The sequence below is a fragment of the Anas platyrhynchos genome, chromosome 1 (assembly GCF_047663525.1).
Source record: "Anas platyrhynchos isolate ZD024472 breed Pekin duck chromosome 1, IASCAAS_PekinDuck_T2T, whole genome shotgun sequence".
Taxonomy (NCBI): Eukaryota; Metazoa; Chordata; class Aves; order Anseriformes; family Anatidae; genus Anas; species Anas platyrhynchos.
This window is the reverse complement of record NC_092587.1, coordinates 61,814,375-61,839,441: the sequence shown is the minus strand read 5'-3', so window position 1 is coordinate 61,839,441 and position 25,067 is coordinate 61,814,375. Positions and strand designations below refer to the sequence as shown.

The window sequence follows — 25,067 nt, the reverse complement described above, 5'->3', positions numbered from 1 at the left end:
ATTCGAGTCTATACCCTCATCCTTGTTAACTATCACATTGTTTATTAATATTCACTCTAAAATGACTGTTGCCAGAACCTCTTTGCTTTGACCTAAGTAGCAGGACATGAATTAGCACAAAAAGAACTTATAACTACTAGAGACATATTAAGATGCCTCTTGAGCAGCACAGGCCTTTGTATCTGAAAAACAACTTTTGTTTCCATGTAATAAAACATCAAAAAAGCATCTGTAAACAGGGTTCTGAAGGGAATTCTGCCTGGAAAACAGCAGGACCTATAAAGATGGGGTCACATCTCCTGAATCAACTAGTATGAAATCAGCAAAAAGCCAGGCCAAAACACCCAATTAGCTTCCTAGCACCAGTATGTAGGAACTGCCACATAGGATCATGCTAAGAGTATCTGACTCTATGTGTCATTGAAGACCATGACCAAGACAAAGTGTTTTAGGGGAAGCTGGAGTACATGTGTTTCTCTATTTATTTATTTTTTTACTCCTGTGATAAATGAGATTAATATCTTTAGAAAATATATGCTACAATGTTGGCCTATGGTTGTTTGCAGACATTGGGAACATTATGGTAAGGATTTGCAAGAACTAGTACACATTGTACAATATAATAACACTTCACAAAGCTCTTAAGAAACCTTTGTCTAGCCTGCCACAAGCACACAGAATCAAATATAAATAGCACCTCATCTCCAAGCTTATTCATTCCTCTCCCATTCAGAAATTACATATCAACAGCAATAGATGCCTCAAACTGAAATAAATAAACAATTTTAAATGTTTCCTTAAAATTCTTCCTGTTCAGGGAACTGTTCTCCCTTTCCAATCATCAAAACATATATTTAATTACATTTAGATTTTCACACTGTGTTAAAATGTTTGCAATATTTTATACAATGTCACTTATACATGAACTTGGGGTGTTATTTGAATAGTGTATGTATATGACAGTGTGACTTACAAATTTCTGTTTGTGGCAAGCAGGAGCTTGCCTTGCTCTTTCTTGAAACAATACCAGAGAGGTTAAGGTCAGCTGGATCTTCTCAGTTTGTTATTTCAGTAACCTTTCAGGAGGCAAGGCATAACGTTATTTCCTTTGTATATTTGGCCTCAAATGCCCAATGCTTTTCTTAATTTTGAGTTAGGCCTTTAAGTCTATTGCATTTTGTCATCCACAGAGTTTAAAATCTATGAAGCTGAAATGCCCCCAAGTGTAACAGAGACTTATCTATCAATCAATCTTAAAAACTTGGCCATTGAGGCAAAGTATCTCATTTCTTATATCTAAATGGGTCTATGAAGATGGGAGCACTCAGCTACTGAAACAGAACTAAAACACCTGTTCTAAATGACATATTGCAGAGAAGTATAGTTTATAGTATATATAAACTTCCTTGTTTAAGCTAGAATTTCATATCCTCCAATATCCTTGATATAGGCTGTCTGAAACCACAGTGATTTGTATGCTCCCTGTAACATCACATTGGTTCAAACAGATGAATCGTTCAAAAGATTAAGAAAACCATTGTAAGAAAATTTTCGTACAGAGTATGAATTCCACATTGTTATTATATTCTCATAAATTATGCATTCTGTATGGGCAGCTGTAAAATGACACCTGGCACACACTGGAAAGCTGTTGAAGAGAGGTCAAGATGCCCTCATAGTTAGGATGCTTTTATCCAATGGAATAAATATAGTGATTATCAAACAAACATTAAAATCCATGGGGAAAAAAAAAGGATTTCTTACAGAGATTTAAGAAGTATCTGAATTTTTCACTTGAATTGGTTTTCAATTTCCTTCCTTTTGTTAGCCACAGACGCTGGCTTTCTCAGGCAGTGTAAAGATGAGACTGAGATTAGCCATATGCTAAATATCCAAGACTTCCTACAATTAAAACCAGTACCTCAGAAAGCAATCTGAAGTATTTTGGATTTTACTAGCAATTGAAACTCAAAATCTTCTTTGGGCTCTGTTAAAATATTTAGCCCAAACCCCAAAGACAAGAGAAGGCTTGTGACATTGCAGGGCAGGAGAGCTCTGAGGCTCCCAGGCATAGCAAGCAGGAGGCAGGGTCAGGACACTCAAAGAACATTCATGGTTGTGTCTCCCACATTTGGCCATCTGGGCTCTCTTGTTCAGTGAGAAACACTTGGGAAGTGCCAGCATAAAATTTCTTGGTAACTTTATAACCAGAAGCATTTGAACTCTGATTGCTTGCCATTGAGTATAACAGTCATCAAAGAAAGGAAGTGAATATCAAATATGTTTAATCAAATACACGTAAGTGGGGTTTCTCAGTCTTGTGTGTGATGTATGCAGGTTTTCATTTCCATGGAAATCCAGAAAGAAATATAAACAAGGTTCATCATAAGGCATTGCATTTGATTATTTTTTTTCCCATCAGAATTGAATTGAATATTTAAAGCTACAGTGACAAAGGCATGAACTCCGTGACTTGTCCTATGAAGTCAACTGAACTATCCCAATGCAAATGTGGAAGTCTTTCCAAGACAGAAGTTTTTGATTGACTTTAAGAGCAATTTTAAAAATCCCCTCTTTTTGTTATTGCTACTGTAAGGGGAACAGTTGGTAAGATATTCTGACCCTATATTCCATCTCATAAGGACTCATCTCATAAGGACTGTCCTTTCCAGTCTCGGCACACATTTATGCCAAATTACAGTATAACTTAACATTGCCTTGAAAGCATGTAGTTCTTCTGCACTTGAGAGAATAGTGAGCTCCTGAGTGAGATTCATTCATTTAGATTATTTTAATAAACTGAAGAAGTGAAGTCTAAGAAAATAACACCAGACAGTACAATTTTGTTTGTTTTTCACAAAAAGCAGAACAAACAACCTTATGATAGCAAAGGGGAGAGTTTTCTAATTCCAGACAGAAAATCTCTTGAAGAGCTTCTTGGTAAAGTGTGACAGAAAATTAGATTATTCCACCAAGTATAATGAAGTAGGTCAGTTAAACCAATGTCTCTCTGCCTGTTATGAAATATAGTGAACTTTAGGAAGGAAAAGTGTTTGAAACTTAGTTTTTAAATAGGTATTATCTAACTGTAGGATAAAAGATTGTAAAAGGTTGATAATATTTTTTGATTCTTTGAAAAATATGTCTTAAGTTCTTACTTGGGAAAAGAGCACCATCTACTGATCATCAACCTGAAATTCTAATGTGATGTTTCATTTACTTAGATTTTCTTGCATCAGTCAAATTGAATCCTTAGACCCACAGTAACAAAGGCATGAGCCTTTGTCTTATGTATTTTACTTATATACGTCATAACTCTCTTTCTGAAAGCTTTGGAAGACTCTTGAATATGTGTGAAAGAAGGATTATGTATTTTTAGCTACCAGCTTAATGTGATGTTTTCTTGTTATTAGCAGCAGCAGAAAGCATGCTTAAGAACTTCAGAAACTATGGTGATATTGATAACCCCACATCATCATCAAAAGGATGGTACATGATTTCCTAGTACAGTTGATTGTTAGAGATGCCTGCTTCTTGATGGCATAAACACCTGCCTAGTCACCTGAAGAGCTAACCAAAGGGTAAAGGATGTTTTTTAAGTAGTACCCTTTTGTTTTCAGATGTCCCAAGGGAGTGAGGACAAGGACAGCCCTTTCCAATCTCTGCACAGATTTATGCCAAATTACAGTATAATTGTAGTTCTTCTGCACTTGAGAGAATAGTGAGCTCGAGTTCACCTCCAAAGCTCTTTTGAGCTTTTTTATTCTTTTTTCTGTTATTTATTTTTCTTTTTCTAGAGAGCCAGCTGTGACAAAGAATGGTTGATGGAGAAGTAGTCACCGGTGAGAGCAACACTTATCCAGTGCCATAAACACTCTCTCCACTCACACACATAAGATGCAGCTGTATTGAAATCTCAGGACATTACTCATTTGTTCTACCAGACATATTCCAATTATATTCTTTTAATTATATCACATCTTCTTTTTATAGCTGCTCTGAATGCACTGACTTTTCTTCCACAAAGATTGCCCGGAAAAGTTCTTTATTTTCCTTCTCTCTTATGACAAAGTGATTGCACTCTGACTCATTAGAACAAAGAAGCAGTCCAAGAGCATCAGGGTGGGATGTCCAGCAGCTGTGGGGAGGATCCTACCAGTAAGGGTGGTGGTCAAGCAGGCCTTAGAGGCAGAGACCTGGCTGAGCAGGAAGCTGGTCTGTGAAGATGACCAGGACAGCTGCAGCCTTGGTCTGGACAGGACCAAGGACTGGAGTGCCCATGAAGTCCATGAGCCAAGGCCTGGAGGCCCCCAGCAAGGTTTCTCACAGCTCTGTCTCCAAACCTGGGGGTGGGGGGTGTAAAAACTGCAGAGCCTGCTGGTGTGCTCAGTACCCAACAGTAGCAAGCAAACTTAGCTACAAATGATTTTTTTTTTTTTTTTGGTCTTTTCTTTTCTCATTTTCCTGCACATTTGATAGGACTTGAATTCTTAAAAAGCTCTAATGCTATTCCAGAAAATTAGCATGCTGGTGATTGCTGTCATCCTATGAGTGACAGGCTATTTTCCCACTGTCTAATACCTGATGTGATTGTGACAGTTGTCTCTAAACCCGAACATAGGGAGCTGAACCCATAGGGAGCTTCATGCTCCCACAGCTGCATGAAGTTACAGCTTGAAACTCTGAGCTGAGTATCTGAGATCACCACTTACGCCTTCTGCAGGCCTGGAACGGAGAGGAATTCATGACATGTTTATTATCTATTCATGCATTTATGACTGTCTGTGACCACAGGAAAATTAAGGTCCTTCCCATACTACTGCCCTTCTCAGACCACAGTCCATCAGCCAGAGATAAAAGCTATTAGTGCTCAATAACTGCTTGCTTAACTCAGCCTTTTAAACATTCTTGAATTCCTTGTCCCAGAGGCATGCATTCATGTGAACATCTCAGCTGGCGAAGGAGTTGTTTAGAGAACATTTCTAGACCTTGTGGCTGCAGGGGAAAACTTAAAACCATGACTTATTTGCATTCAAGATACTCCATTACCCTGTCTATATATAAAATTGTCCTATGGTGTCTTTTGGGTTTGTGGTTTTTCTTTCTTTACACACTGGAACTTTTACCAGACAAGTTTGTAATTTGGCTGGCAGGGTAGACAAGTATTTCAAGATTTTTGGATGCAAGGTTTGTTGACTTAAAAATCTGTTTCCTCTGATAGAAGGAAGAAGAAAGAATTACTGGATCTAAACAGAAAGCACAGTAAAATCATAGCATAGGATGACTCAAAAGGGAAGGCGTCTCAGAAAAGTCTCTAGTCTAACCTTCAGCTACAAGCAGAAGGTCTAAGCTTGGACCAGGTTGCTCAGGGTCTTACCAATTGAGTCTTGAAAATCTCCAAGGAAGGAGATGGCAAGAGCTTGTCTTGGGCAACATGTTCCACTGCCTGACTGCACAGTGAAACAGTTTAAGGTTAAATGAGTCCAAGTAAGAATGTAAATTGCCTATATATATGTCTATGCCTGGAAAGAATGGAGAGAAACAGACAAAGTAGAGCTATTTATATGAGGAAAGACAGAACCAGTGATGTGCGTAGTCAGATACTAAGCAGGTGAATTACAAGCATCTGTTGGCTATGCTAAGGGTGTATCACCAGGAAATGTACTTCAAAGGTATAGGATAAACTTATAGGTAGAGTTTGCACATTTTTTTTGTTGAAAAGCAGTATTAAATCACTCTGGTAAGGCAGAATGAATGGCTTATCTGGTCAGGGAATGCATTTTCACATAGCTACAAGAATAAAGGCGATGTTCAATATTTATTTTTTCATTCAAAGTATTCATCTGAAATTTATGTGATTGGTCTGTTTTAGAAGCACCTGATTGTAATTACTTTGCATATAAAGAAGATTAATCTGGTATTTTGGTTTGTTGAGCTCCTTCTCAAGTCCAAGTACTTCCATTCATGAAAAGCAACTTGTAGGGTTACTCTAAAAAGGGGCAAGTCTTAATTTTTTAGGTTCATAGATTGAACCTAACATCCAGACCATGCCACTGGAACAAGGAGCAATTTCTCTTTTTGTGGGAAAATGCAGAAATAACCAATCTTTAATGATGATAGGCAAGGCTCCAATGTAGATGCTCAGCTCTGCCTTGGAAATAATGCTGTTCATCAGTCCTGCTGCTCAGGGACCTTCTGTAGGTTATAGCTTCTTTGTTTCTCCTGTAGCTCATTCTCCTCATTCTCTAAAGTTTCCCTGTTTCTGGAAAAAAGGACTTTAAAGACAAGGGAGAGCTCTGGAGTTCACTCTAGAGATTCCTGGACTGGGTGGTGTCTGACAGGGTCTCCCTGTTCTAGGTGTAGCTCTGGTGTTGGCCCATTGCTGCTGGGGCAGCAGAGAAGAGCAAACATTGCAGGTTATCACAGGACTGATAGGTCTACGCTGTGCTCTTGGCACCTGAGAATTTGGTCACACAGAGCTGGGCAAACTCAGTTGTCCAGTTAAAATAAAGAAGACTTCAGTATGCAAGACTTCACATGTATGGTGAGGAAAATGATTTTTTTTTCTAAAAACAAAAACAAACAAACCCTTTTTTGTGAAATTCATTTTTTCCCAAACTTCAGCCTTTCTATTGTATCAGGCCAAATGTCTGTGTTTTGTGGTGCTAGGAAGTTTCTTTGAAATCCACAGTACTCTGTGTAATGATTAGACCTCAGAAGACTTAGCATAAATGACCATAAAACTACATTTGAAAACTTGACCTTAAACAACTTCAAACTTGTATAATGACTCAGTGACATCTCTTATTTTTCTGTGAAAAATAAAAAAAGTATTGATCTGAGAACTCCAGAGGAGCTCCTAAAAGAATAGAGGAGCTCCTAAGAGGATAGAGGAGGGAGAGGAAGTTAATTTGAAAATGTTTCCAACAAGTTTAAATTAACAACAAACTACAGTTCCACTGGAAGATATTTGAGGAAATATTTAGAAAATGTTTTTAGGCAGGTACTTATACTTGGTATATTTAAAGATATATTAATATATTTAAAAATATATGTGCATAATATATTCTGTGTGCATTGTATATTAAGATGTGCATGTCCCCATGGCAAGACAAAAGAAACACCTGTAAAAGTAGAGATCCTCAGAAACTGTTCAATCACAACACAAATTATATAAAAGGTATTTTAACAAGACAAAGAAAATTGGCAGAACTGAACTCAAAATCTGAAGGTTAACCACAATAAAACACAAACACAAATCTTAATATGTGGTTTTCTGGCTCCATCTGGTGTTTATTTAACAGAATTTATAGTTCAAGGAAATCTGATTTCTACTCCCCTTTCCAGCCCTATGTTGGAAACAAAGAGAGGTCATTAACAAGACACTTAAAATTAGGTAGTCCGAGGGCTTATAGTCAAAGTTTTGTATTTGCTCCTGTGAAGGTACAGGAATATTGTGTTTTTTTTTTTTTGTTTGTTTGTTTGTTTGTTTGTTTGTTTGTTTTGTTTGTTTTTTATCAGTATTTATCTCCTGTGACTTAAATCATATTCAGATCTAAGAAAGGGCTTTTCTTACCATTTCCCTCAGGATGCCAATCAGGCTGCTAATATACTATTCCTCTCTACCAACCTTGCCCCACAATATATCCTCATTTTGGCTAAATCCTCAGTACTACCTCTTTATTCAAGTTAAAAGTTAACCCCCAGACACTTGTAACACAATCATAAGTCTTCACATCTTTTTTTTTTTTAATTATTCCTGCTTTCAAGTCTGATAATATCATATTTATTTACTATAAAGGTAGTTGGAAGAATGAGAAGGCTACCAGTTGACCACTCACTGGACCAAATGTTTGTGGAGAAAGTATGTGTAAAGTCCAGGACAACTTTCCCCTTCCTTGTTAGTATTTTTCATGATTAAATGGCATAACACCCTTCTTTTTCTATTGGGCCTGACATACAAAACTGTCTTGTCCTGGTATGCTCTTACACCAGCAAGCTTCTTTAAAAAAAAAGAGGTAAATTATTTACTATCATTTAGGAAAGAGATTCTTGAATTTGTTCCATAGAGAGGACTCTAAAAAGATCTGCCCATACATTAGACAATGATGAATACATTTTCAAATATGATTTGGTAATTGAGAATATTGTAGAATAGACAGTACTTCCTGACAAACAAGTTTTCTGCACACGTCATCTGCTTAACTATACTTGTAGAGCACCTGAGTAAAGTAGATAGCACTGGGAAAGTCTTCTGCAGCAGCAAATGTATGAGAAATTATTATTATTATTATTATTATTATTATTTTTTTCAGTTAGGAAGATGTTTTCCTATCTTACTATTTCTAAGTACCTCACTTTTCATTATTTTCAGTTGTAAGTAACTATCTGTATCAATGTCACTGCTGTTCCTTGACTCATACACTCATCTTTACATTATAGATGTTCACACTCATGGCTTTCGACCTGTTGTTTTCCCACATAAAGAACTCTATTTCCTAAAATATGTGTGTGTGATGGTGGAAGTACCTAAAGCAAAGATGTTGTAAACCAGCTGTCAGTCTCTGTGGCCTCAGGTTTCACCAGGGCTTTCAGCTGAGGGCAGCCAGCTCAGTATCACAAGCTCAGCGCACTTCTGTTTGAATTGTTGCTCCTCCTCTCACCTTTATTCTTCACATTGCTGCTACCAGTCTTTACAGGAACAGCTGGTAGCTACAAGAGAAGAAGCTGCAACAGTTGCCCTAAAAGAAGACCCAGACAGCCTTGAGCCCCCAGTCTAAAAAGGATTACTACTTGTATCATCCCCTGACAGGAGAAGCAGGACATAAAAAAAAAAAAAAAAAGCAAATGAAAAGCAGCCCCTGTAACCAACCCATCTCCAAGCAGGCAAAACAAAACCAGTGCCACATGGCATGATGGACTCTTTCCATCCCTGAACAATGTCCAGAATAGCATCAGTGGAGTTGGAGTCTTTTCCGTGTCTCCCTGATTCCTTCTCTTCTCCAAAACTAAATAAATTAACTCCAACCAGAGTACAGTCAATGCTCTGGCTGTTTTGGAAAATGCCTCCTTGTGACACTTTCTGGTCTAAGGTTAAGACAAATTGGGGAAAACTCAAAAAGGGAAGGGCCGTTGATTTTTTTCTTTTCTTTTCTTTTCTTTTCTTTTCTTTTCTTTTCTTTTCTTTTCTTTTCTTTTCTTTTCTTTTCTTTTCTTTTCTTTTCTTTTCTTTTCTTTTCTTTTTTTCTTTTCTTTTCTTTTCTTTTCTTTTCTTTTCTTTTCTTTTCTTTTCTTTTCTTTTCTTTTCTTTTCTTTTCTTTTCTTTTCTTTTCTTTTCTTTCCTTTCCTTTCCTTTCCTTTCCTTTCCTTTCCTTTCCTTTCCTTTCCTTTCCTTTCCTTTCCTTTCCTTTCCTTTTCTTTTCTTTCCTTTTCTTTCCTTTTCTTTTCTTTCCTTTCCTTTTCTTTTCTTTTCTTTTCTTTTCTTTTCTTTTCTTTTCTTTTCTTTTCTTTTCTTTTCTTTTCTTTTCTTTTCTTTTCTTTTCTTTTCTTTTCTTTTCTTTTCTTTTCTTTTTTTCTTTTCTTTTCCTTTCTTTTTTCTTTTCTTTTCTTTTTTCTTTTCTTTTCTTTTCTTTTCTTTTCTTTTCTTTTCTTTTCTTTTCTTTTCTTTTCTTTTCTTTTCTTTTCTTTTCTTTTCTTTTCTTTTCTTTTCTTTTCTTTTCTTTTCTTTTCTTTTCTTTTCTCTCTCTCTCTTTCACTCTCTCTTCCCTCCCTTCCTTCCCTCCTTTCTCTTTCTCTTTCTCTCTTTTGTTCTCTCTTTCTCTTTTTTTTTTTCCCTTCCTTTCCCCTCCTTTTCTTCCATCTATGAAAGCAAAATAATTGCATTTATATGTCAGATCAGACTGATTTTTTTCTTCAAATAAAATATGCCATCTACCATACCCACACTCTACAGTCTCTAACACAAAATGATTCAGCGATGGCTAATATAAATGGAATGGGCTTACTTTAAAGGAAAAAATTACTTTTGGCTGCCCATTAAATGTCACAGAGGAAATTCATGGCATGTAGGAAAACAACTGTGTACAGAACTGTTGAGCCAAGACTGCCTAGCAGATGTTGTATTCATTACAGTGTAAGCATTATAAAATCATTTCTAATGAGCAGAAAACAGGAAAAGCCTGTCTCCTTGTGGCGATACTGTGAAGGCATTACTGTTGTTATAAGTCTTTTTTTCTTCCTTTTGATTTGTCATGTGCTAAGATTGGAATCTACAAAATTTCCTCAGTGCTATCTATACATGTGTAGAAGGCATCAGGATTTAGGAAAATAGTTATTACCAGGTGATATTTTACTATTTCCAGAACCAAGGCAATTTCCAATGCTTTTGAGAGCACTAATCCAGAAGGCAGGCAAGGAATGTTTCAGGGAAGTGAGAAATTCCAACCCCAGCACTTGTGCCACACCAATACAAACCTCTTCTTTCTCTTGCCAGACATCAGCTCTGACTCAAGTAGAGAACCACAGCACAATGACTTTGGGATACCCTGAAAATTGTCCCATGTCCAGCTCCTTGCTACAGCATCACCACCACCAAAAATATAATTTACTTAGAGTCTCTTTGTTTGCTTCCTTTTGGAAAATGGGTAGAAGATACTTCTTTGTATACCACTTTCTCACTGAGGTACCTGCTCTGGAAAGGCAGACTGCTACTCATTTTCTGATTAGATAAAGCATTTGAGCTTTCTGGAAACTGGTCCTCATATAGAGTTAACTTGGTTTTAGGGTAGAGTTGCCTAACAGTTCTACAATAGCCATGTGTTTTTTGTTTTGGTGGGTTTTGTTGTTATTATTTTGTTTTAATTTTGTTTTCTCTTTGTAGTTGTTGATGGGTAGCTATTTTTGGTTGTTTCTTTCAGCAGGACTAACTGTCCTAACTGACATTTGCTGACCAAGCCTCGATTAATTAAATGTAATATTTAAAAGAAATTAAATCCCAAGTGTTTCACAAAGGACAGCTATTCTTCGTTTTTAATTGTGCTGGTAAAAAAAAAAAAAAAAAAAAAAAAAAAAGGAACACAGACTTTTTGAAAGCTTTTAAAGGATTATAGGATGATTGGGTGATTCAGGTGTAAATGGAAGGAGGCCTCAGGAAGGCCTCAGTCCAAACCAGCTGCTCTGGGCAGGGTCCGTTCTGAGCTCAGACTGTGTTGCTCAGTGTTTTACCCTGCTGGACCTGGGGTAAAAGGATTTACCTCCAAGGGTAGAGATGGCACAGTCTCTCTGGGCAGCCTGTGCTGCATACAGCATGAGGAATAAACAAGGGGATCTGGAGGTGTGAGTACAGTTGCAGGATTATGATCTTGTGGCAGTTACTGAGCCATGGTGGGACAGCTCTCATGACTGGAATATGTCCATGGACGCCTTTATGCTTTATAGGAAGGACAGGCCAGGAGGGTGAGGTGCTGGAGTTGCTCTTTATGTGAGTGAGCAACCGGAATCTATGCAGCTCTGCCTAGGGGGTGACAAAGTGCCTGTTGAGAGCCTATGGGTGAGTATTAAAGTGCAGGCCAACAGGGTTGACACTGTGGTGGGTCTTCACTGCAGGCCACCAGATCAGGAAGAGGAAGTGATGAGGCCTACAGGCAGCTGCAAGTTGCCTCATGTTTGCAGGCCCTGGCTCTTATGGGGGACTTTAAACACCCTGATATTTGTTGGGAAGACAACACAGCTCAGAACAAACAGTCCAGGAGGTTACTGCAGAACACTACAGATAACTTCTTGATGCAAGTGGTAGGTTAGCCAACAAGGAGAGGGATGCTGCTAGACCAGGTACTAACAAACAGAGATGGTCTAGTTGGAAATGTGAAGGTAGAGGGCAGTCTCAGCTGCAGTGACCACGAGATGTGGGAGTTCAAGATCTCACGAGGAGGAAGCAGGGCAAAAAGCAGTACCGCAACCCCAGGTTTCAAGAAAGCAACGTTTGACCTCTTCAGGGACCTAATTGGAGGAATGCCCTGGGCCAAGGCCCTAGAGGAATAGAGGGCCCAGGAAAGTTGTCTAATATTCAAGCACCATTTCCTCTGAGCTCAGGATAGGTGCATCCCTACGAGAAAGAAGTTGAGCAAGGGTGTCAAGAGACCTCTGTGGATGGGCAAGGAGCTCTTGGGAAAACTTAAACAGAAGACGAAAGCGTACATGATGTGGAAGAAGGGGCAGAACGCTTGGGTGGAATATAGGAATATTGTTAGAGAATGCAGGGATGCAATGAGGAAGGCCAAGGCCTGGTTAGGGCTTCTTCAAATACATCAGTAGCAAAAGGAAGACTAAGGAAAATGTGGGTGCGCTGCCTTGAGTGCAAAATGAGGTGGGTGCCTTGGTAACGGCAGATATAGAGAAGGAGTTATTGAATGCCTTCTTTGCTTCAGTCTTCACTGCTATAGCTAGCCCCCAAACACTACTAAGACCAAAAACAAGAGAGAAAACCTGAAGAGAGGAAGACTTTCCCCTGGTTGAGGAGTATTGGGTTAGAGGCTCAGGGGAGACCTTATTGCTCTCTACAACTACCTGAAGGGAAGTTGTGGGGAGCTGGGGGTCAGCTTCATCTCACAGATAACCAGCGACAGGACTAGAGGGACTAGAGGGACTAGACAGCCTTGATTTGCACCAGGGGAGTTTTAGGTTGGAAATTAGAAGATATTTTTTCTCAGAAAGAGATTGGACAGACATTGGAGTGGGTTGCCCAGGGAGGTGGTGAAGTCACCGTCCCTTGGGGTGTTTAAGGAAAGTTTGGACATGGTGCTTAGGGACATGGTTTAGTGGGTGATATTGGTGGTAGAGGTATGGTTGGACCAGATAATCTTGGAGGTCCAACCTTAATGTTACTATGCTTCTACGAGGAAACAGTCTGTCCTTAAATCCTGCCAAGACCTCATGTTTCAGCTTGTCCTGCTGTCTCTCATCCACTCAGCTGTGAAGGGCCTGCATCTGTCTAAGCGCCAACCCCCTTGTAGGCCCTGAAGGGGTGCTGTCAGGTGTCCCCAGCCACCTCTCCTCTCAGCTGACCAAGCCCTGCTCCCTCAGCCTCCGCTCTCCAGCCCTGACCAGCTCAGTAGCCCTCCACCGAGCTCCCTCTAGTTTGTGTGTCTTTCCTGCACTGGAGGCCCCAAACCTGGCTGTTGTACTTTACACATGGTCTAGCAAGTGCTGAGTGGACAGATACTTCTGTCAAACAAATACAGCCCTCTGTACTTTCAATAATAGTCCACATTTTAAAATCCCCTTTTGGAAATTCCAAAGTGCTAAAGTACAGCCTCTTCTGCCTTTTTTCTTTTTGTATTTTCACATCTGAAAACCTTTCTTTTAGCATTGGCACGGGAAGCCGAGATTTCTGGAGGCACTGAAGCAGGACGCCCAAATCATTCATGATTTCGCCTGCATCTGAGTGTTTATTTCCCCAGGTATTTCCCTAAAGCCTCCATCTCGAATTCGTTCTTTCTGTATTTACTCGGATTCTCATATCAGCAGTGGCAGGCTGGATGGCTGCCACCAGACGCTTCTCCATATGTAAGGAGGCCTTCAGAAGGTGGCCAGTAGCCCGCTTTGCCCCATCCTTATCCCCCAAAGCGGCAGGGGGCTGGTGGAAGCGTTCCCCAAGCCTCTGCCCTGCCGGGGAAGCCCAAGACGAGGACCGAGACTGTGCAGCCGCCCAGGGGCGTTGGTGGGCGCACCCGTCCCCGCGGCGATGAGGGCGGGCCGGGACCCGGAAGAGGAGCCGCTGTCGACCGCCTGACTTCCCAGGCAGGCAGGCAGGCAGGCAGGCAGAAGGGGCGGGCGCCATGCTGCAGTTCTTGGTAAGGCTCCGCCGGGCAGCGGCGGCGCCGCCATTTCGCGGCGGGGCGGAGCGAGGCGGCGGCCGGGGCGGCGGGCTGAGGGCTGCGCCGCGAGGCGGGCGGGGGCGGCGGGGGGGCCGCGCGTGGGAGGCTAGCAGGAGCTGACGGTGGAGGAGATGCGGGGTGTGCAGCCAGCGCCTGTGGCCGAGCAGCCTCGCCTCGGAGCCTCCCGGCTCAGCGCTGTCAACACCGGGAGACCGAGTTGATCGAAGCTGCGAGCACGGTGTCCTAGTGTTGGTGGTTTCCTGCAGTTTCTCTTCTCCCGCTGCTTAAGGGCGATCCTGGCCGTTCCGGTCGCACCCCTTTTTGTCAGGGAGCTGCACGGGTGCTCAGCTTCTCTGTTGTGCGGTGTTGGCTGCGGTTCAGCTCCCTGCAGGGTGGCTTTTCAGTTTCTCTGAAAATAAGGATGTTATGTCTTGTTTATATCTAAATCACGTCCTTAGTTTGTCTTTAAGATTCAGCAAATTTTCCTTGCTCACGGTAATAACCTCCGGCTGCTCAAATGTCTCTGTACTCGTGCATACATGGACCTCCCTCTTTTTGGGAGAGCAGTTGCTCTCAACCCTTGCCATTTTGAACACCTCTAAAAATTGATCAGTGGAGGTGCTACTTTGTGTGTGTTTAAGGTATGGCAAGTGATAATGTTTCATTACTGCCTTTCTTTAAATCCCCATCTATTTAATAGATTTTATATTTATTTATTTATATTATTTTTATTTCTTATTTTCCTTTCTGTCTTTATGCTTCCCTAAACTCTTCTGGATGTCTAAGGTTGGAAGCCTGTCAACTCTTAATTAAATACTTAATTAAATACTTAATTTTTACTGTCAACTCAGAAAATAAATTACCTGTCCAAAAATAAAAAAGCTGTACTCTGTTGTAACAAAGTACAGAAACAGTCTCTCATTTTTAATTCTACTGCTGTGTGTCATTGAGGGTGGTGCTCTAGGTTTTCAGTTTTGTTCAGATGTGTCCCAGTTAGTACAAACAATTAGTGGTATCCTTTAATGCTTTAATAGGGAAAAGTAAGTCAGTTGGTTAGTAAGTTTCATACAAAGTGTTGATAAGGACGAGAAGAGACGGGCCCTTTCTAAGTTGAGACAGCCTTGTGTGATTCTATGGAATGAATAAAAAGACCCATTTCTTATCTCAACTTCAAAATGTAACAATAAGTTAATATGAAAGCCTCAGTAATTTCTGTAGCAGTCTTTAGTTGTCTCTCTCCACTCAATTGAAAATACTCAGTAACAGTAAATACGCCTATCCAGTCTCAAAGTTTGTGTTTATCAACTCTTTGCTTGCTGTTAATGTTTTTTTTTTTTTCAGTTTCTAGATAAAAACCTCATTATGACATCTCGATTAGTGCCTGAAAGTTTGAAAAAAGATAAATTAATTCTGAGCTTTCTTCTTCTTTGAGTATAGATTGGGTGTTTGACTTTTGCTCTCCCTTGTTAGGGCTGTAACAGGGAGATAAAGGGATAATCTTGACAACCTTATTTTTTTGTTACCCAGAGTTAAGCATAACTTAACCAGACATTTGCCTAAAATATGTCTCGAAATGCTGGGTAGAAATTGGATGACCCTGAACTTTTAGAAGCTTTATTGTCCTTAATTAATACGCAAACTTTAATTGCCTTTATTTTTTGCAGCCCAAATTTTTTGAAGTCTAAATACTGAGATTTTTTCCCACTGTTTGAATTGTTAGCTATTAAAGTAAATGTAACTGGGTAGATTGCTCTAGAATGAAATGCTAGACTTTTCAGTAAAAGAGCATACTTAAAAGGTGTACTAATGTCAGTACCATGTGTACCAAATAAGGCTTATCACATAGCAGAACAAGAGATAGTTGTCCCATTTTGGAACTATTCTAGGTTAAAAGTCTAGAAACCTGCTAGGATCTAGTTTGTGTTTTCCAGTGAATTCCCGAAGATATGTATGCTGGGGACAGATGAAACTTGTTTCTATTACAATGACCCGCTACATTAAGAGGAATCACAAGACTGGGTTACTTCAGTGCAATATTTGTTAATGTCTCTGAATAATTCTTTAACTGATAATTAAAACTACAACAGCAAATTATAACCAATGCAGCACCCACAAAAAGAACTATGCTTCTTTGTAAATTATAAACACTACGATCCTTAAAAAGTAATTACAAACAGACAATAAGATCAAAAGTCTATGGAAGAAATTACTGAAGTTATTGCAGTCATGGTTCATGGGGCAGCTTTCAACTGATTTTAATTTTCTGTAGCTAACTTTTCACCAGTGCTACTTAAGGAATCTGAGTCACTGAAAAGATGAGCTGTACTGTATACCACTTTGGGCTTGGAAAAGATGTCTAGTCAGATGTGATGGGAAAGTTGTTGTGGACAGTGGTTTTAATTTTCTTAAAATAGTCTTATTTTGGCAGCAGTGCCTGAGTAATAATAATTTTCTTAAATAGAATTGGCCTCAGCTGAGAATGAATGGAGGCACAGTATTAGTAGTCTCTACTTCTAAAACAGTCAAATGAACTTTTATAGTATAGTGTGTCCTTATTAAGGCGTGTAACAAAAATATCCAGAGCCTTTCAGAGCTGCTGAGTGAAAATTTCATCATCTGCATTTGAAGAGAGGAATTTCTTTCCCTTGCAAAGTGAATCATAGAATCATTAAGGTTGGTAAAGACCTCCAAGATCATCTGCTCCAACCGCCCCCCAACCACCAACATTACCCACTAAACCATGTCCCGAAGCACCACATCCAGCGTTTTTTTTAAACACCTTCAGGGATGGTGACTCTACCACCTCCCTGGGCAACCCATTCCAATGCCTGACTGCTCCTTCTGAGAAGAAATGTCTCCTCATTTCCAACCTAAACCTCCCATGGCACAACTTGAGGCCGTTCCCTGTAGTCCTATCACTAGTTATCTGCAAGAAGAGGCCGCCCCCCAGCTCCCCACACCTTCCTTTCAGGGAGTTGTAGAGAGCAATAAGGTCTCTGCTGAGCCTGCTTTTCCCCAGACTAAACACCTCCAGTTCCCTCAGCCACTCCTCTGCATAGGATTTGTGTTCCAGGCTCTTCAACATCTTTGTGGCTCTTCTCTGGACACATACCAGAACCTCAATGTCTTTCCTGTACTGCAGGTACCAAAACTGAACACAGTACTCAAGGTGTGGCCTCACCAGAGCAGAGTACAGGGGGATGATCACCTCCCTGGTCCTGCTGGCTGCACTATTGCTGATACAAGCCAGGATGCCGATGGCCTTCTTGGCCACCTGGGCACACTGATGGCTCATGTTCAGGCAAGCATCGACCAGAACCCCAGATCCCGTTCCTGTGAACAGCTTTTGAGCTGCTCTGCCCCAGGCCTGTAGTACTGCATGGGGTTGTTGTGGCCAAAGTGCAGGACACATCACTTAGCCATATTGAACCTCATTCCATTGGCCTCTGCTCATTGATCCAACATGTCACAGTCCACCTGAGGCTTTTCTTCGACTGGCAAGCACGGGAACAAGATGAGAACTGTGCTTCCATTTTGTTCTTGCTCTCCTTCCAGAGTACAGTTTCACAGACGGCGTTCAAGCAACTACGAGTTTGCAGTTGTCAAAAGAGATTGTGCCCTGCACACATTCCAGCACAATGCCTTCCTGCCTTAGAGGAGCCCCTAGATCAGAGTAGATTTGGCGTAAAGCTTATCTTTTGAGGTCCAAGGGGCCTGGTGGTTGCAGAAGAGAAGCAGCGGCAGTACTGCACTGGAGCAAACTGAAGCCAGCTGCCCATCAGTGACAGTACAGTTTTGCATCAGTTGAAGTTGATGGGGGAACACCTTTTAACTTGAGGCTGAGATCTTTTTGCTGTCAGAGCCTCTGTTGTGCGATTCCAGCTTGCAAATCTTTTTGTTGCTATTGTATTATTAACGTGTTGCATCATTCTGTGTGTGTATTCTTCCCCAGCGCTGAGTTTTAGTCAGGTATTGTTTTACCGAGGTATTGATGTAGGTTTTTCAGTTGTGGACCAGGACCTCTGAGGAATGTGGGTCCCTGCCGCTATGTAGTTGTACTTTCCCAAGTTACTGCCTTTATGGGTTTGCAAATAACTTTACAAAGATGATTATAGCCTTATCCAGTCTTGGAGAATTGTATTTAAAACACACCATTATTTCCAAAATACAACCCAGTTAAGGTTTTCCTAGAGAAGTGACTGGGTAAAATTGTGTCTGCCTTTGGAAGAAGGGTGCAAAAGTACAACTAAAATTGAAACTCTACTTTTCACCTTTTTTTTTTTTTTCCTCAACCAATGTGCTTTTGATAGGATGCTAACAATTCTTTCTCCCTTTTCAGCTTGGTTTTACTCTTGGCAATGTGGTTGGGATGTATCTGGCTCAGAACTATGATGTAAGTATCCTTGCATTCTCAGAATTGAATTTAATCTGAATTGAAAATATAAGGATGTTTTACTTCAATCAAAATTGAATCCATCTTAATTTTGTTGTTTTATTGGATTTGAATAGAATACAAATTGATATACAAATAGAATACAAATTGGATTTGAGTAGAATACAAATACAAAAAATACAAACCTTAATTACAGATAAACTCAGATTTAGATGGAACCACAAAGAGCTAGATTCTTTCTGAATTTCACTTGTCTTGAGAAAGTAATGTGTAGAGCCTTAACTAATACAGGGGACCCAGAGCACAGATATTGTAACCAGACATCTACATAGGTAGAGGCAGGAGAAATAGAAAAAGTCTAGCCAGCTGTCTGGGAGATTTCAGTACCTGCTTCTATTTCAAACAGTACACTGATCTGCAGTCTTTCTGTCTTTGTCTGAGAGTTTTCTCAGAGTTAGAAAAGAAGATTTACAGCCAAGTTTTCAATACAAGCTTTCAGTTTCTGCGGAGTAAGTAGAATCCCTTATAAGACCAGTTCCGCTTAACTGCTTGCGGGCTAAAGGAGTTATTGAATTTTAACATACTTTTTTCCCCCTTTCTTTTATAATCTATACTAGCTTTTTCTTTTCAATATTTTTTACAAAGTTAGGAAAATGCAGTCAAAAGAACGTATTGTGTATCACTTCGTATTGTAAGCATAGTATAGTGTTTTTCTGGAAGCACTAATGATGTGTTGCCACAAGAGGGGGACTTCTGCTTTTGATTTGGAGGAAATGGTTCCCTGATAATGTAATGCTGACTTGCAGTGGTAATTGGTAATTTGGTAACTGGCAATGGTAATTTTATTGCTGGTATCAAGAATTATTTTTCTTAGATAACCTCTAAGATGAACTTGTTGTCATGAGATGCTAATTCTGCAATGATATGCGTGTGTGTGTAATTATAAGCATATGGAGAGTTCTGCTGATAACAATGTACTTCTCTTGGTTTATTTTAGATGTCAGACCTGTTAAGGGTTGGGCTTTTGATTTTGCTTTCTCAAAAGGAGCTTAAGTTTGAAAAATAGGGAAGAGAGGAACTTCTGACATTTCCTGTACTATCATCCTCAAACCATCCAACCAGAGGTCTGCAGTCTGTTTGGATTGAATATCCTTCACTGTGGTCAGGGTACAACTGAAGTAAAAGTCCATGATTTTCTTCATAAATACCAGTGAAAATTTTGGTTTGCTTTCATTTAATTAGTTCACTTGTAAAATCCTATGTTGATTCCAAATTTAGGTCGGAGTCATAAGTTAATGTTTCCATCCCCTTTAAAAGTTCCTTTAAAAGTTCGTTTTTTTGCCCCCCAAGTTGTCCAAACATACTGTTAGATTCCTTTTAAAAATGCTTTTGTTTTTAAAAGAAAGCTGAAGCTTTGAATTTCAAAAGCAGCAAATTGAATTTTCATTCAAGTATGAAGCTGCAAAGCTTGACAATTTGCAATGCAGTAAACTTCCCCAGTGGGGAATTTTGGTGCCCACAAAATGGACCAGGAGAGGTACCTCTTCACAGATTATTTTAAAACATATTGGCTGTTACTAAGCATCTCTTTTCTCCTTTTTTTTTTTTTTTTTTTTCTTGGACCAGTATAGTACAATCTAATTTTCCCTCTAAAAGTCATTATTAAAGCCTGTGCATCAGTGATTGAATCACTTACTCTTTGGCAGTTCATTCTCTTTCACAGAGGAAGCCAGACTGGTCTTACTGAATTTCTTCTGAAGTGATTTCTTTTCCTCCCTCCTGTTCCCATCAACAGTGGCTGATGTTTTTTCTTAGTAGTCTGCCTATTCCAAAATATTTCCCAAAGTCCCATGTGAGGTGCTTTCCTCTGCTGTTTGCTTGAGGCTACTTTGCTTTTAACAAAATCTGTGCAAAGTAACAGATCCTGGGAGCAAGCGTCTATTAGAAAGCAGTGTAAACTTTTTAGAATTTCTGTGTTTATGGTATGGTCTTACCTGCTGAAGTTCATGACATCATGTAACTCATTTTTTGTTGTTGTTGTTATTTGTTTCTTGTTTTTGTCTTTAAAGATTCCTAACATTGCAAAGAAGCTTGAAGATTTTAAGAAGGATGTGGAAGCTAAGAAGAAACCTCCCAGTGACAAGTCCTAAGGGAGTGGTGTTACCCAAGTCACCTCTGTGCATGCGTCAAGGATGCAATTTACCTTTCAGGCAACAAAGATCAAGTAGAGGTTTGGCATGGGAGCTTCCTCCGCTTTTAGTCTCCTAGAGCCAGAATGTCCTGTTTTGAAAAAGCAACCATGAACTTTTTTGTGGGACTGATTTTCAAGGGTTTCAGAATTTTGGATTTGCAACAATATGACTGGATAATATCACTTGTACTTTTCGTTACTGCTTTTCCTAATATTTTATAGCACATTTTTACCTGATCCAACTGGAGAATAGTGTTAGTCCTATTATTATGTATACCTCATACTTTGTAATACCCTAAGTCTTAGAATACCGCAAAAGAAATTAAATGCATCATGAATTAACTTTCAGGGTTTCTTGTAATTTGTTGTGGGTACTTCTTAAGATCTGCATTCCATTTGAGATGGGAACTTCCTGAGAGGTGCAACAATAAAGTTAATTTATCAAGCTATGAACTTGGGGGGAAGGAGAAGTTTCTGCTTTTTCCGTTATGTTAAATGATCACTTCTACCAGTGTAAAATTTGTGCTATCTCTGATGATTCCGGAAGGCATAAAAGGTTGTCTAATTTAACCTACGTTTCATTGTTTCTTCTATTGTTGTCTCTTCCTGTTCTTTCCATTTGACTTGGTTGCCTGAGGATATCTCTGTACTGATGGGTAGGATGGGATAGAAAAGAGTTATCTTCCATTTGTGGTAACTAAGACATTTGGTTACAGTAACAGTTTGAATCCAAAACATTGACTGTGTATTTAATGGACCAATTTGCATAATTATTCCTGCATGGAGACAGGAGATGGATTTGATGATCTTTGTGGTTTCATTCCAACTTGGAATATTCTATGATTCTATTTCTATCAAATATATTTGGTATTACCTATCACTCTGCATGGTCTTCAGCCTACTGGCTTTTCATTTGGCTCAGTTTATCTACAATGTATTTTCATAGGATTAGAACCACTTTTCTACTGTGCCCCTTACTGTCTGGTATGTTTCTCTTCACCTTTTTCTGCCACTGAAAACCCCGGTCTATGAGAAAATACACACCATACTACACCACTATCCTTTTCTGTTTGAATGGAAATCAAAGTCAGCATTTGGAAAGTATGGTTTTGTACAAACTCTGTTGTAAATTCCTAAGAAAATATTGCAGTAGTTTAAGTAGATTCGAGCTTTATTTGGTAGATTGTTGAATTAATATCATTTCCTTTTTTTTTTTTTTTTTTTCTGTAAAGTTGAAAAGTCCTATCAACATTGTAAGGTGACTTAAATCACTAAGTCCCCTTGACAGTCTTGCAGAACATCAAATTTTTGAACTTCACCACTAAAGACACTACCTGTTTTGCTCTATAGACTTAGGGCACTGTGCTGCTTAAGGTAAACACACCCTTCAAGCTTTTAAGTACAGGATTCCCCTTGAATCCATTGTGATTTTCACCCCCCTACCCCAAACCCTTTAACTTGGAAAGATGCATGGATTCCAAGCTCATGAATTTTCACAGAATCACAAAAATGTTTACAAAATACCAAACACCAAACTTTCACTTCATTTTCCAAAGTAAGGTGATGATGAGACCTTCTATAATGCAGTTCTACCGTTGAGAAAAGTATTTATCATCTTAAGATTCTCTTTAGAGAATATATATAGCCAAGATACATATCAACTATAATTTTTCATTCTGTTTCATCGTGAAATGTGTATCTGACAAAAGCTTTTGGTCTTTGCAAATTGGTATTTGGCAAACTTAAAAGCCACCTCAAGTCAGACAATTTTAGAAGCTATGCTACCAACTCTTTATATAGTAAACACTCAAACAACTCAAGGGGGAAATACTTCATACCACCTAGCACAAGTTAGTAGAAACTTCATGGTAGCAGTATGTATTAAACATGCTAAGAACGTGATTGGTGAAGGAAGTTCAAAAACAAAGTGCAGCCATTTTTAGCTATTATTCAACTTCTGAAGTGTACTTTTGTCTTTGAAAGGGGTTTTTATTAACTTTCACAGACTTCAGACCAGACTGAAAGACCTGTCCTCCACATGCTAACTTTCCATAGACTGAGACAGTACTGTACAGCTGTTTTAATGCTGTCGTGAATGCAATGAACCTAGTTTTCCCTACTTTTTAATATATATATATATATTATTTATTTATTTATTATTTTATATTTCTTTACTTCACATTCTTGAGCAGAGTGCTGAAAAATACTGGCTCTAACCTACTCATGTTTCTTTAATTGTCATATAAAACTATATTATCATGTAATATTGAACTAATTATTTCATCAAACGTGCTTTATGTTCTTACTTTTCTTTACACATAAATGGGAAGGGCAAGAATATTCAAAATCTGTGTATTTGCTGCCAGACAGGCCTGTGTCACTCTAAAAGTGCAAGTTGGAGTTGAAACTTTCAGCTGAGCATTCCAAGCATACATTGGGATTCTTTTCCGATCAGATTATGAATTGAACCAGCTACAGCTGTAGTGTTGTAGGACAAGTATGTGTTAATTAATACTAGACACAAGACTTCTTAAGCATTTCACAGAATTTGCAACACTTTCCAATTTAGCTCATTTCTGTCCCATATAATAAGCAAGAAATTTAGATAATAGTGCAATGCAGTTCTTGTCAACTTTGCAACTACTCTATAATGCATTTTACTGATTCAGCCTGAGGCTATCCTAGGTGATAACAAAGGTTAAACTTGTGTTATATTTCAGATGGCAGAAAGTCCACATGGATAGTGCTTGATGCAGATCTTGCATGTGAGTGCTCAGGGGGACTTTGGTGTTGTCTTAGCAGGTCACACAGGTTGAATGCATCTTCTAGACATCTAGGAGAGAGTTTCCCACTTAATATGGTTGCTGTGGATTTCTGCACATTCAAAATGTCTGTGTGGATAGCTGAAATCACCAACTAAAATATGCAATCTTCCTTTCTTTGCTACAAACTGTTAGATAAATGCAGTTGCATCCATTTTCTGGTGTTGTTTGCTTTGTAACATGTCCTAGGAGTTGAAGATTTGAGGCAAAAGGAGGGAAAAGGAACATATGAGCTACTAACAGACTGCTAAAATATTTACTTTGGATTGAGATTTATCTTGCGATGGAAAATGTTGTCCTAGGCTCTTGTGGAGCATCATGCTTTGAAAATAGTAAAAGATTAACACTGAAAAGATACAAAATGCTAGATAATAAAGCTAATTATTAACTTACTGTGCACCAAGAGCTAAAATAAGGAAGGTGGATTTTTGAGAGAAATTCTGGCATTTTACCTCACAGAACTTCACTGCAGTGAGCTCTGTGATTCTGTGAATGCTCAGTGGTGCCATTTTATATCACAGAACCACAGAGCCTTGTTGCATGATGGATGTTCCAGTCTCTTGGTTTTCATGGCCCTTGGGCAGGACTCACTCCAGTATGCCTATGTACCCCTTGTACTGGGAAGCCCAGAACTGGATAGAGCAGTCTAGATGTGTCTCATCAAAGCTAAGAACAAGAGAATTGTAGAATCATTAAGGTTGGAAAAGACCTCCAAAATCATCTGGTCCAACCACCCCCCTACCACCAATATCATCCACTAAAACCATGCTGCTACGCATTAACATTTCCTTAAACACCCCCAGGGATGGTGACTTTACCACCTCCCTGGGAAAACCATTCCATTTCCTGACTGCTCTTTCTGAGAAGAAATGTCTCATAATTTCCAACCTGAATCTCCCTTGGCACAACTTGAGGCCATTCCCTCTAGTCTCATCAGTAGTTATCTGCGAGAAGAGGCCAACCCCCAGCTCTCCACAACTTCCTTTCAGGTAGTTGTAGAGAGCAAGGAGGACTCATCCCCTAGAGCCTACTGATTTACACCAGCTTTTGCAGCCCATACATCAAAGTGAGTGCAGTATCGTGAATGACAGAGATAGCCTACCTGAAACAGCTCCTAAATAGCTGCTGTCCTGAACAAGTGGAGGGCAAAGGTCTGAGGGGTCATTCCCAAAGCACCAGCCCTACAGCCCTATTTACTCCATCTATTTTCTTCCCCCACAGCAGGCCAGCACCATCGATACCTTACACACTGGGCAATATGAATGTGGTGTGGTGGTCATTTCTCCTATGGACAGGCCCATGGACCAAATGTGACCCGCACCTGCGGGTCTGTATGTACACAAACACATTCACACAAACCCTCCAGAGAGAAGCACCAGCGGTGCACAAACCCAACCACAATCTCTCGACATGCCTTTTTTTCCCCCACATATCCAAGCTTTTCCCTCAGGATTTTCCCTGAGGCTCTGTCCTGACCATAGGGGAAGCTGGCCCACTGGTGGGAGAGCCGCCATCTTCTCCCCTGCGCCACCCGGTGGCGGCTGAACTAAACTCAACTCTTCCTTCAGCCTCCGGAGGGTGGTCTGCCTAATGCAGCTGAGAGTGCTATTGACCTTCCTTGCCACAAGGGCATATTGCTGGCAGGTTTTCAGCTGGGCTGCCAGGACCCTCAGGTCGTTTTCTTCTTACTTTCACAGAATCATAGAATACCCCAAATTGGAAGGGACCCATAGGGATCATCGAGTCCAACTCCTGGCACCACAAAGGTCTACTCAAAAATTCAGACC

At 39.7% G+C, this 25,067-nt stretch overlaps 1 protein-coding gene across 1 annotated transcript; it reads left to right on the top strand.

Annotated features, from left to right (window-relative positions):
- Positions 1-13,700: 13,700 nt before the first annotated feature.
- STMP1 (short transmembrane mitochondrial protein 1) lies at positions 13,701-20,800 on the top strand. Its single transcript, XM_027443925.3, has 3 exons — positions 13,701-13,850; positions 18,214-18,267; positions 20,337-20,800. The coding sequence occupies exons 1-3, from the start codon at positions 13,836-13,838 to the stop codon at positions 20,415-20,417; spliced, it is 150 nt and encodes a 49-aa protein (XP_027299726.1). The 5' UTR covers positions 13,701-13,835; the 3' UTR covers positions 20,418-20,800.
- The last annotated feature ends 4,267 nt before the right edge of the window (positions 20,801-25,067 follow it).

What these genes read in the sequence shown, in the direction of transcription:
- STMP1 (XM_027443925.3), top strand. An exon ending in ATCTGGCTCAGAACTATGAT is followed by an intron (nt 18,268 to 20,336) that starts GTAAGTATCCTT and finishes TTGTCTTTAAAG; the next exon opens with ATTCCTAACATTGCAAAGAA.